The 12,909-nt window shown below is 40.4% G+C and overlaps 1 protein-coding gene across 1 annotated transcript in view; it reads right to left on the bottom strand.

Annotated features, from left to right (window-relative positions):
- Positions 1-12,909, bottom strand: part of insra (insulin receptor a) — a 54,474-nt gene that overhangs the window by 19,986 nt on the left and 21,579 nt on the right. The window contains exon 3 of the mRNA XM_086272267.1: positions 1,358-1,694. Coding sequence (XP_086128393.1) covers positions 1,358-1,694 — 337 coding nt within the window. The remainder of the gene's footprint in view (positions 1-1,357; positions 1,695-12,909) is intronic.

The following is a 12,909-nucleotide window of genomic DNA, read 5'->3' as shown; positions in this document are numbered from 1 at the left end:
GATCTGCTTTCAGATGACCTGTCAGGTGTGAATGTACCGCATGCAACTCCATGAATGTGAAGCTGCATGTGGTTCAAACAGAGATTATGTGCTTGGCAAATCATCTGTGGATTAATAAAGGTGAAATACACGTAACGCCGTACACCTGGCAGCAGTGGCACTGCCACCTTTCCTGTCATCACTGACAGACTGCATGGACTTTGTTGCTGCGTGTTGCTTGCCAGACACGCCCTCTATCTCTCCGCAGCCAGCCAGGGGAGTCAAGGCCAAGCACCCGGGGTGCTGACAGCCTGTCCCCTGATGTTTCACCACTGGCCAGTGGTTCTGTAACAGACGACTACGTGTCCTGAAAGACCGAGCTGCATTTTCAGCCTTTGCCCAAGCAGAAAGACTTCGGCTGTCTGGAGTGTTTGTGCTTACAGGCACACCCACCCTTGTGGACAGCCCAGTCACAGTAAGCGGAGGTGTCAGAGGGACACAGCGAAGGTCACTGGCAGGTCAGCACAAGAACAACACCTATTTGAGGTAACTGCAGAGCTAGAGAAAAGGGAAAACACAGTTCACTCACAAGTGTCTGCATTTACATAAAGATCGCACGCTGCAGTGCAGACACAAGCGTCTGGCTGGTACACAGCGAGCGAGTGAGCAACACAGAAATGTAGGATACTGAGTCAAATTCAGAAATGCAGACGTGCCCGGCTCCCTGCTGTGCCGTACCACTTTGACCTAGCTGTCTGCGGTGTCTGACAAACACACAAATATACACACAGAAAGAAAAAGAGGTCTCTGTGTCTGTGTGTGCACGTTGCTCTGTGTCTGTGTACACACACAGAGCAACGTCTGAGCTCAGCAAGAAGACCAATTCCTGCACCGTCATGGTGTGCTACAAACACACACAGTGGCAGCAACACGACCGACTATTTTTAATTCCACATTGAATTTGTTGAATATTTTCTGTTTTTGTTTTTTCATGTTACTGCAGGATGAAAGATCTTTCTGATTGATTGCCTCTAACTAAAAAGAAAAAAAAAAGCGCCCTGAAGCAATCTCGCATTTTGTGCCAAAAAAAACCATCATAACAAAATTCCTGCGATGTCTGCTCACTAACAATAGTCAGCCTGCAGTTATTATAAATGCACTGATAAATGAAAGTATCGCAGCATTTTTAGCAACATGCAACCCAATTTAGACAAATTTAGACGTGTTTGTAGGGAAAATTATGCATCGTGTAACAAAACCATTGAGTAGGTAAATGTATATCGTTGGGGTCTGTGTGTTTATGTTTGCAGCCTCATTGATCCAGTGGCTCTTCTATGGGCCATTAAGAGCCTCTCAGCCTGACGGCGTGTGCACTTACGAGGAGGAGTTGACGGTCGTGTAGCCAGAGGGACACTCGGGGATGCAGGCGCCGTTGTGGATGACGTATTCGCGGCAGTCCGTGCTCTTGCTGCGCTCCTTCTCCCGCTTGCATGTGTTGTGCAGATTCTGACAGAATTCGAATGAGACACAGCGCCAGCCCTTGTAGGTGAAGTGGTTTTCTGGGCAGCGCTGCACGCAGGTACCTTCGTGCTGGAGGCCGCGGCAGGCCACACAGTGACTGGCTGAGTTGGGCTCCAGGCAGCCGCCCAGGCACTGGCTGTGGCAGCACTGGTCATCTTTGGTGCAGGCCCGATGTTTGCACTGAACAGGACACACTGAGGATTGGAGAAGGAGGATGAGGTTAGAAAGAGTGTGCTGCAGGTGAAACGAAGATGACACGAGTTAAAGAAAGGACAGGAAAAGGAGCTTATCAAAAATCAAACACCTACATGTTCTGATTAGTCCCCACTGACACTGAACTTTTACCTCTTGGAGAAACCTCATGTGATCAGATCTCTGTCAGAAGGAGTGAAATCCCTCCCTATTCTGCAAGCCAGCAGCCCCGAGGACCATCTGCCATTGGCCAAGGAGCATACTAAATACAAATAGCAGGGATCCAATACCAAGTCGACCAAAGAAAAATACTTCTCCAGAAGGCTTGGTGAAAGTGAGACAAAGGGGAGAAACTGGCATTTAAAGTATGCAAGTATTTTGCACGTGAGGGCTGGTTAAAAATGAGTTTATTTGCAATCCCTTTTATTGTCATTTAAGCTTTGCACTATCCAAGCTCATGAAGTTAAGTAAGAAAACAATGACTAAGCAACTGAAGTGCTTGGGAGACATGATATGATAATCTCCACAAGACCACAAGTAACCAGGGATACTTGTACCCTGGGTGGTATTTATCTTGTTTTCCAAGCAGTACATGGAAAGATTAAGTTAATCAGTCAAGGAACATTTTCATGTTTTTTGTGAACTTTTATGTTTGCTCTCTGATTAAATCTAATCTTTTACTGTTGTTCTCATGCCTGTACGTTAAAAGGACTGTTTTTTTAAAGGTGCTATATAAAAAACGTTTAATATGCGACTGTAATAGTTGTTATAATGAAAAGGGCAGCGGTGGCTAATGAAAACTAATTAGCAAACAGCTGAGAAGATTAAATAGTCTGTAAGTTATTGGAAAAATAACAAAGAAGCTGAAAATGATGGATTAAAGGGTTAAAAAGATTTGTTTTGTTTTTTTACTAATTAATACATTTCAATAGCAATATCTGCTATTTATTTGCAATACAATTATGCTTAAAAATACTTAAATGTCCACCTCATATAGTTAGTATGAATTTAGGATTTACCAAACAGACCTAAATGCTGACTTCACATGTTTAAAATTTATCTGAACGGCTTGCAAGGCAGTAAAATCAAATGAAACCTGCTGTTGATTAAGAAGTACTGGAGCTCGTCTGACAAAGACTGGAAATCAGTGATAGAGCTCCAAACTTCTGTCCAAATGTTTTAAAATCTCAGCAGCCCTTTATGAAGATTTCTTCTCCCACATCTCTGATCTCAGTGTTACAGACCAGTGTGTGTCATAATTTTGTGCACCTCCAAAACGGTTTTAAAAGAAACTAATATAAAATGCAAACAATCCATCTTTAAGATGTGGCAAATAATAAATCAAACTGTCTGGCTCATTAGAACATACCAACGTGTCTTTTTAATTAATGCTGAGAGAATTATTTCAGAGTTTATTTATGAAGGTCAATAATAAGTAATTATGTTTTAATCTAAATGTCAGTTACTAGTTTAGCTCGTCATTTGGGTCTGGGATGTTTTGTAAAGGCATTTTTATGCTTGTGTTGCTGCAGCTTTATCCTCCTCAGGCTGTGAGAAACCTTGTCCTGTTTCAATGAAAACAATATTTAGCTGAAGCCTTAATGTTGATAAAACTGCCACACACCACAAAGTGTTGGAATGTATGATATGATATAACCTAAAAACATATTATTAATTATGGCCTGTGTTTAATATCCATGTATTTCTAAGCTCTTGGCCGAAACAGCCACGGAATAAACAAATGATCTAAAGCGGCTGCAGAAAATGTATCCACGGGCCTCTCTTTGGGAGAATAGAGAGCTCTGCAAGAGAAATGAAAACACTGAAAGATCGCAGCGTCCTGACGGTTACAAAAAATATGCGACTAAATGTCTCCTGGGCGTAAACAAGCTCAACTAAAGACTCAAGTCTGCAGATCGGCTGTTTACACATGTTTGCTTGTGTGCATGCGTGTAAATCAGTCATTAGGTAACAGGAGGCTGTGTGGATTGGCAGGTGTGTGAATGTGCCACACTGTGTTGTCGATGAGTCCAAGGGGAGATGTAGGACTCTCAGAGGTAAATACAGCAGACTGACCTTCCCGCTGAGATTAGCTCCTCATCCACGATAGTCAGATTAAAACCGCTCAGCAGCAGGGCTGATAATGAGGGTACGTTACAGGTGAGGCCGTATAGATGTGAGCATGTGCGTCTTTATGAGGCTGAACTGACATTAAATGCAAGGGGAATGTGTGCGAAAGGAAACAATGAATCTGAGTAACGTGCAGCAGTTGTTGTAGCAGTTTCCTCTGCTGGGCAGCGATCGCTGAGCACCATTCGGATTCAGTGTGCATGTGTTGAAACGGCTTGTCTTCATTAGTGTCACGAGGTCTGCCATTAAATGAACAAAACAACATGTACCCCCCTGTCCTCTTTTATTAACAGAGGTAAGCTGCTGAGGCACACGAGGAGTGTGCTTGGTGAGGGCAGCAGCAATATGAGAATGTGAGAGGGAAGCTAAAGGGGGGCACCGAGCTAGAAAAACAAATGATATAATTGCCCCTTATCAACGTCAGTCAGTCAGGATTTACAGACAGTAGAAAAATAAAATAAACTGCTTCTTGCTTTGACCTTTTGCCTCCATCACCAAAGTTCATTTAAAAGCTGAATTTCTGCTTTTTCTCCCCACTCACATACAAACACAAAGAGACACACATACACAAAAGCTTTACTGTGTGTACTGACTGACTCCTGATCCTCCAGTGTGCTCCATGTCGCAGCACAGACCCAACAGATCCACCCTCAGCTTTAGCCAATGTGTTGGCTGGCTGTAGAAGCTAGCCATTCAAGTAGCCTCTCCCCTTTCCAAGGAAGACAAGCAGACGGTTTAACCCTTTGTGTCCTACTCAAACAGTCATACGCAAACCAACACGAGAGCCACACAGAAACAGGCTCAAGCTGAGGGAAAGCAAGGAGCGTGGCTCCACTCTTTCCATCTCCTCACTGCTATGAATCAGCTGCCTTTACGCTGATATAAACCACAAGCTGCTCCCATTAAGAGCGCCTGGAGTATATTTTAGCATGCATATGCATCTCTGACATTCAAAAGAAAAGTGCCAGTTGAGAAAAACATGGTTTCCTTCTGCTACAAACTCATGCTAAGACAATCTTGATTGTGCACTGAACAGCTCAGCGCCTCAGGACGATGATCGTGCCTCATCATGTCTACAACCTGTTACGAGTTCTTACAGATTTCAACAGCTTTGGAAACTTTTCCACCCAGACTGAAATATCGCTTTCAGCAACTGACAGCTCCTCCCTCAGCTGCAACTGCAGTTAGTTAAATGTTAAAGTCCAAGGAAATCCATAAATGTGGTGAAAGATGGCGATGATGTTTTTCCTTCGTTATGCTTTCAGTGAGAATTTTTAAATGCGGAACCATTATAATTAAAGAACCGATTACAACCTCCTATGCAGCAAAACCACACGGATGTGCTAAGATTTTAAACTGAGCAACAAACAAAGCTGAAGTAATACTTTACAGAAAGTTAAAAAAAATAATAATATTTAGTCAGTTTTGCCATTAACTCCCAATAAAGTCTTTTCATTTCAGGTTTTGGACTGCTGGTCTAAGAAATACTTTGTTAAAAGATTCATTTTGTCCACTCAGAACATCATGTAGGCCTTTTTCACATACAATAATAAATAACACAAATTAAATTTTAGTTGATGCCATACACTGCTACTTATTGCAATACAAATTAAAAGTTATGTTTAGCTGCTCCCTTTTTTACAAGCAGTCACTTCTGTGGAAACGGATACACTTCCTGACACTATCCCAAAGGGATTTCTCGCCCCTCTCAGGATTAAACTGCAGCTCTCTAATTTGTTTGATGATGGTGTAAACCACTAGAATATAAAGCTACTATCTCAATATAAATGAGAGATTTTGAAAATGCGAAAAACTGCCACTTTTTGCAGGATAGCCTCATATAATTACAGTTTGAAAGTTATCAGAAAGGAAATAAATTACACTGTCCAGCCCAATATACACATAAATGTCACCAGCAATGTCACCATTTATACTCATGCTCAGGCTCGCTAAAGTATTTTCCTGAATGACAGTCTCAGACAAATCCGTCGTATCCCCGTTGAATTTGTAAGTTTACTCACAAAGTAATGAACATTTTCTCATTTTTATGGTAGTTTCATTTTAATGGTGACAGAATATTAACCAAAAATCCAGAAACCAAACACTTTACATGAAAGTTCTAAATTGATTTGCACTGAGTGAAATAACTATTTTATCCCGTTAACCATCCAGATTATGGCTTCCATGTGGCACAGATTACAATCAATCAATTACAGATACTCCTTATCTCAACTCTTTATATGTTTAAAGCACAGCTGACAAAAGATTCAATTTCTTCCATTTCAACCTCTACCAAAGAGCTGTCAAAGGACAGGACATCAAGAAACATGAGCAAGAAGCTGACAAAGAAGAAGATGACACTGTTGGTGTGATTATTGGGTCATGGATGGGTCTTCCAGCATGACAATGACCTAAAATATATTGCCAAGGAAACAAAGGAGTGGCTAAAGAAGAAGCACATTAAGGTCATGGAGTGGTCTAGCCAGCCTCCAGTGAGCTGAAGGTTTGAGTTCCTCCACCAAGTAACAATTCAATGCTTGTGGAATGAACACTTGTATCACTCAACGATGTGCAAATCAATTTATAACTTTTGTTTTTTGATATTCTGTCTCTCTCCATTAACATGAAACTACCATAAAAGTGAGACGGTCCATTTCTTTGTAAGTGAGCAAATTTACAAATCGAAAGTCACTTGTTCACTGTCCAAATGACTTACTCCACACTCTGCCATATCTGCGAAGCTGCTCAATGATCCTAAATGATCATTATCACAAGTATCCCCTATCGCAATCCATGCAGGCTTAAATAATAATAACGAGCGACCACACTGAAGGAGATACTCATTTCTTGTGCGGTTGTCAGAAATGTTTCAAGGTGGAGACCGTGATGACCTGTGAGAGCGAGGCCACACCAAGCTACCTTTGATCTTCCAGAGCGGGGAAGGATCCCGAGGAGGCTGTTTGGAGGGGTTTGCTATTCTTTCCTTAAAACATGCAAATCCCTAAATACATGGCTGCTTTCTTTCTTCTTCTTTTTGTTGTCAACACCGACGCTGGCAGTTTTTGACGAGCAGAGGTTCTTTCTCAGTTTGATCTGTACCAATTAGACACACTGAGCTTGAGTTCTCCATCTCTAATCTTCTGTTTGTACAATCACCTGGTCACATTATATCGATATATCAACACTTCTCTTTCCCTCTCTGTCTTTTCTCTTTACAGATGCGTGCAAAAAAAAAAAAAAAGTCTCCTGGTTCTTATTGCTTTATTCCACTGACACTTTGGTCAATTTCTGTCTTTTCCGTGCAAAGTACAGCAGGATTGCATGAAGGCTGGGGAATAAGCCTGCAGAAATGTCTGGCACGTTATCTCATAAGCTGAGGTTTCATTTGAATGAGGCGGCAGCGCGGCACAATAAGGCGCTCAATCTCCCGCGGCCCAAAAGGGACAGCAACAACCAACACCGCATCAGGTCTCCGTCAGCCTATCAAGTCAGTGCCAACTTGGAAAAAGGGGGTGAAGAAAAAAAGATTTGCATTGCCCGGCTGCAGCAATGTGGGGTGTCAGAAAGACAGAAAAAGTGACGCACTCAAGTTTTCAACAGGTCCACTGTTCTGGACCGCTGAGCAATTAAAACACAAACTGCATAAAGAGGTTCTTATTGTGTTGTTTCAAGCAGTTAAAGCGCTATAAACTGTAAAGAGTTTCTACATGTTTTCATTAACCACAATCCTCCCTGAAATAATTTAGTGATTTATTTTTTATTTTTTTTAGCTTTTTCCTCTTTTGGTGGTGATGAAACGACGACCTATTCAAACCTTTTTTGCATTGAGATCACATGAGAGTTGAGAAAATGCCAAACAGGAACGTGGTGGTGCAGTGGCTGGCAATTAAAATTCCACAGCTATGACAAGGGTAGTATTTAGTTTCTATGAAAGAAGGTTTTTGCTGAAGGCCCAGAAGAAGAAAAATGAAGAAAAAAATACATTTCTGTTTGTAGATGCTAAACTCAAGGATCGTGCTGAAAAAAAAGGCTAGCAGAGAAAGACCTAGAGTAAAGAATAATCTGCCCTAATGTAACAGATTAAAGACAGATTGAACTTTAATGTGGGAGTACGAGTTTGGGTGCGTTTGCTTTGCACAACAACCGTGGGAAGGTGGACTCAGAGAAAGTGCAGCATTGTGTACGAAAGGTTGGGATATTTTTGCTAACCGTTTATTTTCCGTTACTCTTTCACAGCAGTATATCCAGTCTCTGACTCCAGCTTCTTCTAAACTCCAACTTGTTACTGGCTGATCTGATGTTACTCTGGACACCGCTGTTAATAACATCAGCTGTGTTGACAGAGAATCACATGCGAGCTGCCTGATATATGGCTCTGATGACTGATCTGACAGGTGTTCTTCAGTGAGACAGGTAAAAGTCCAAAGAACAATCTGCAAATTTCTTTCTGTACAAACCTGCATTTGCCTTATAAACTTCTGTTTCTATGCATGCTTGAAATGCATCAATAAATCACTACACCTATATCCCGTTTTCCTGCAGCATATAAAAGAAATAAGGGGTGACTCAAGACTTATGCCTGTGTCTGACACAGGCGTTAGCTGTTTGCCACCCAGGGCTGGTGTTTCATTCTGACTGATTGTGTGTTGGTGACACACTCTGATGAAGACTTGAAGTTGATATACACTGGTCTGTTTTTTTCTGCCAATATGCTGAAAGAGTAATTTCAGAAGACAGAGTGGCTGAGTCATTTTCTACAGTTATTTTTGCAAGACATAATATTTACAGAGTTATCCAGGATTTTATCCTTTCCATCACTGAATTCATGATTTCAGCTCATCTAAAGCAGTAAAGACACATTGCACTACCTGACACAAACTCATTTTACTACCATAGCACTGCCTGTCGGGAACAGATGTGATATTAGTCCCTACCCCTCCCCTCTATACATGACAAATGAAAGTGCAAAGGTGGCAATTAATCAAGTGGGTGACATTTAAGACCTGATGCTGATTTGACCAAAGTCTTACAGAGAAAGGAAAATTTAAAAAAAAAACAACAACAATCCACTGGTGATGACCAGCGACACCACTGCTAATAACATCTCACATTTCTTCTTTTATGTGTATTTATTTATTTGAAACGTTGAAATTTTGCTTAAAAATTATTTTGTCTGGACTAGTTAACTGAAAGGTTGAGGGGTAGATACATTTAAAAAATATTTAAAATAAAATCTGTATCTGTCAGAGAGGAAAACTTCTGAAACAAGTGTGATATAGTCAGACAGTGAACAAATATAAACTCAAAGTACAAGTGTCATGAATGAGGCATCAGTTTGTGTTATTTTCTCTGGTCTTTGTTTTGGTGAAATCTGGTTATAAAAATGTCGACATTTTGAATAAAAAGGGTAGGTGCAATAAGGTGAACTCGTTTGTGTTTTTCCCATTTAATTCAATAGTTTTTTTTTTTTGTCAACATTCATTTTATAGTTAGGTGGCCATATTTGCTGCTTTTCTATAACCGTCAGACAGAGTAATGGTACTGTGAAATGCTAGTATTAAGAATAACCACGATCATTAAGAATGCTGATATGTTATTTATCATTTGTATTCAATTTTATTTTATGCTTTTGTGCACATGTGGTTCCAAACGCTCTCACCACCTCCAAACACAGAGTTTAATTCACTTTTTCAATTTCCAAATAAAAGACAAAACACAGTAAATTAGATGAGTGGTAGCTCTGATCAATAAACATTGTTCTAATAAACTTATTTCAAATTACTGTGGCCACTGTAATCATCTAGAAAGAATCTGATATTGTGAAAGCTATAGATTAGACAAAACCAAAACTCTGATGGGTTTGACATAATGTGTTGCTGTAACGATCAAAGCATATGTATGCATGTATCGTATCTGGGCCGATCTAATCAAAACTTTACACAAACATCGTCAAGCAAACAGCGATTATTATTTTTTAAAACATTTATTACAAATCCCAATTTTTTCCATTTTCATATTCATGTCCCTCCTACAAATGTCATGATCTCCAGCTTTATTTTGAGGATGTCATTTAAGTTAGGATCTGGATATTTTACACTCCAACATAACCGTCGGGTGTTGTTTTTTTTTTTTCAGCCAAAAAATGTAAACCAAAAAAAAAACCCCAAAAAAAACAAAAAAACCCAAAATAAACACTATTAATAATTTAAAAAATCCTCAAACAAAAAGACAGCAGAATCTGAGTGTCAGCTATTCTGAACTTGAGTCTTCTTCTGAGCTTGAATTTATTTCAATGATTTAGTCTTGCCGAACAGAAAGAACTCAAAGTAGTCAATAATGTGTCTTGAATTTATTAAAACTACCTGCATCCAATCTTATTCAAACTAAAGCCACTTATGCCACAGGAGACAAAAAAAAGAGCTGTTGTGTCATTGGGACTTTTCAAAGAGCAACGGTTAACGAGCCAGGTTTATTTGTCTCGTTTAAAAACTTGTCAGCTGATCTGACTCAGCAGCAGCAGCAGCAGGGCTCGGTTAAGACGACTACGAGAGCAACAGGAACCGTAAACAATTTCATTAACTGCCTCCGGCCTCAGTTAATAGAACAAAAACACATAAACAACATGGAAAAGCACTTTTTGTTTTTAATGTTGCGCCGCCATCTCTGTCATCTGAAGGCAGGATATCCACTCTGTCCGTGACTGGAATAGAAATGATAAACAGCGCGCTCATTGATGGGTAATTGCGCTTCCTGCTGGACAGGCAAATGACGCACGCCACAGCCTTGAATCTTAATTTCCCGCCAGGGTTCAATGCCAGGGTCAAATAACGACTACCTGTTATGACATCAAAAGCATGTATGTTATTAATGCAACGTCACAACGTCTTTAATAATCTTCTTACTCGTGATTAACGCTGTCAAAGGGCATCCAAACCAATCACCATCAGTTTTTTCCTTTCTTTTTTAAGCAGATAACATCTTATTTGACTTGTTTAGAAAGGAAAACCAAGGTTACTGTTGCTGTTATATAAAATTCTTTTTTACTTATGATTCCTAAATCTTTGAAAGTGCATATGTTTTAGGTTTCTAGCAGAACCAAGAACAGACTTTGTGGAATGAAAAGAAAATCTCTGAAAACCATAAAGAGAGTTAGGGATTTTCTGAGCACGCAAATAATGAACATCTGCTTGGAAAAACACCCGATATCACAAAGGAAGATAAAACAAAAGCAGCCATCTCAAGGAGTTATTATTTCGCAAGGAGCAGCCATTATTCAAGCAAATGAGAAGCTTTACTTATTCACCACCTTTAAGGCACCAGGATGCCAAAATTAATTATAACCGAGTCTCTAAATCTGCTTCCTTTCACCGAAGACCGTTTTCAAGAGCACTCTTTACGTGGCATTTTGTTATTTTGTGATTTATTTGTAGCCCTGGGTACAAAACAAAACATAACAGGGCTCGGCTCTGACGCATCAGTGCCATTTTATGGAGTGAGGTGTTATGGATTTATACAACAGTGATATTTTTTGCTCCACCGCTCATTGAAGATCACACGCATACCTCACACTCGGCTCAAGAACAAAAACAATCTGGCACAGGAAAAAAATATCACCACTGCAACGCAAATGTTATCCACCCTGATCACGTGGCACTTGAACGACAAGGAACTGCTAAAACATCTGGATCGAAGCTGCATGTAACTTGTTTCTTTTTATCTCCTCTTAACATATTATTCAATAAGCTGTAAAACTGTGGCGAGATGTTTCAAATCCACTATGGCGATGGTGAGCGTGCACGCCGCTGAAGAAACGCCTGTCGGCCCTGCTTTAACAGATGCCTGAGATGTCTGGGATTCCATGGGAAAGGCTCCAGTAGCTGAACGGAGAGGGTTTGCAGGGTGCAGCTCCACAACACTGAGTGCCAGAGCACTTAAGTCAGCTCAAAGAAATAGACTTGTGGTGCGTGTATTGGGGGTTCTGAGGCTAGCTTTATGCTGGTGAAATAGTACTCTGCGACCATGAAGAGCATAGTTGTAGCTGAGGGGGGAAGAAAAAAAGAGGAACAAGTTTTAATGACTGGCGCATTTGTCCCATCTTTTCTGCCCTCCCTCCCCACTTCCTGCCCAATTCCAAATTGAACTTCTGTGATACCAATAAGGTCAAAGGAGTCAGAATTTATACACAATTTATCAGCTAACTGGGTTTTAAGGTCCTCATACATCACTGCACAGCTCAACTACTGTATTGTGAACCGAGCTGGTGTTTGCCATGGCCAACTCAAATAAACAGCAACCTCAGTTCAGCAGCTTTGCTCACTTATTTTACTTCAAAGCAACTTTGAGCATTTTATCGATCCTTCCTCTGATAGATGTGCTCTCGTTCTTGCATAACTTTTCCAAAATGCACCGCTTTGTTGCACTGGTTCTGAAAGGCGCTTCTTAAATGTAGTTTTGGTTATTTCTAAGTAAAAAGACAACTCCATCTGTGGTGCGATAAAAAAGAAAGAAAGAAAGAAAACCAAATAGCTCACAGATGAGATGCACACTGGCAAAGAAGCACAGCGGAAACATAAATAAAAGAAAGGGAATTCAGACATAAAATTGGGGTTGTGCTGCTTCTTTTGGATGGAAAAAAAAAAAACAGCTTCTGGTCCAAATTTGTGACGTCACTAAACAGCAGTTTCAATCCTTTAATAAAACCACAGCAGCCTGTATTAAGGAGGTGTGATACATTGTGCACAGTGTAAGTGAGTCAGCTTGTGTTAGCGTGTGTTTAAAGGTAGAAAAGCTGTTTAGGCTCATCAAGGACACGCCGTCTTTCACACACGGATCTGGATTTTCTACCTTTGTTTTAGTTTAAATACCATTTAATTTACGTCTTGCAGCTGGGGTGTGCAGAAAGCTACAGATTTAAGCTTTCAGGATTAATATTATATAAATCATAGGAAATCAGCGTGAACGAGTGCCGTGTGTGAGAAAAAAAGATTCATGGGATGAGTGGAAGGAAAAATACCAGTTTAGCTCTCAAGTTTCATGACAAAGATGGAGACACCTGCGGAGTCATAGTTTAAAATAAAAATATTAGCG

Source organism: Aulonocara sp. 'chitande type north' Nkhata Bay, linkage group LG18, assembly GCF_057382095.1.
Source record: "Aulonocara sp. 'chitande type north' Nkhata Bay isolate Kocher_YH1m ecotype deep benthic linkage group LG18, A_spYH_male_GT1.1, whole genome shotgun sequence".
Lineage (NCBI taxonomy): Eukaryota > Metazoa > Chordata > Actinopteri > Cichliformes > Cichlidae > Aulonocara > Aulonocara sp. 'chitande type north' Nkhata Bay.
This window is presented reverse-complemented; position numbering and strand designations above follow the sequence as displayed.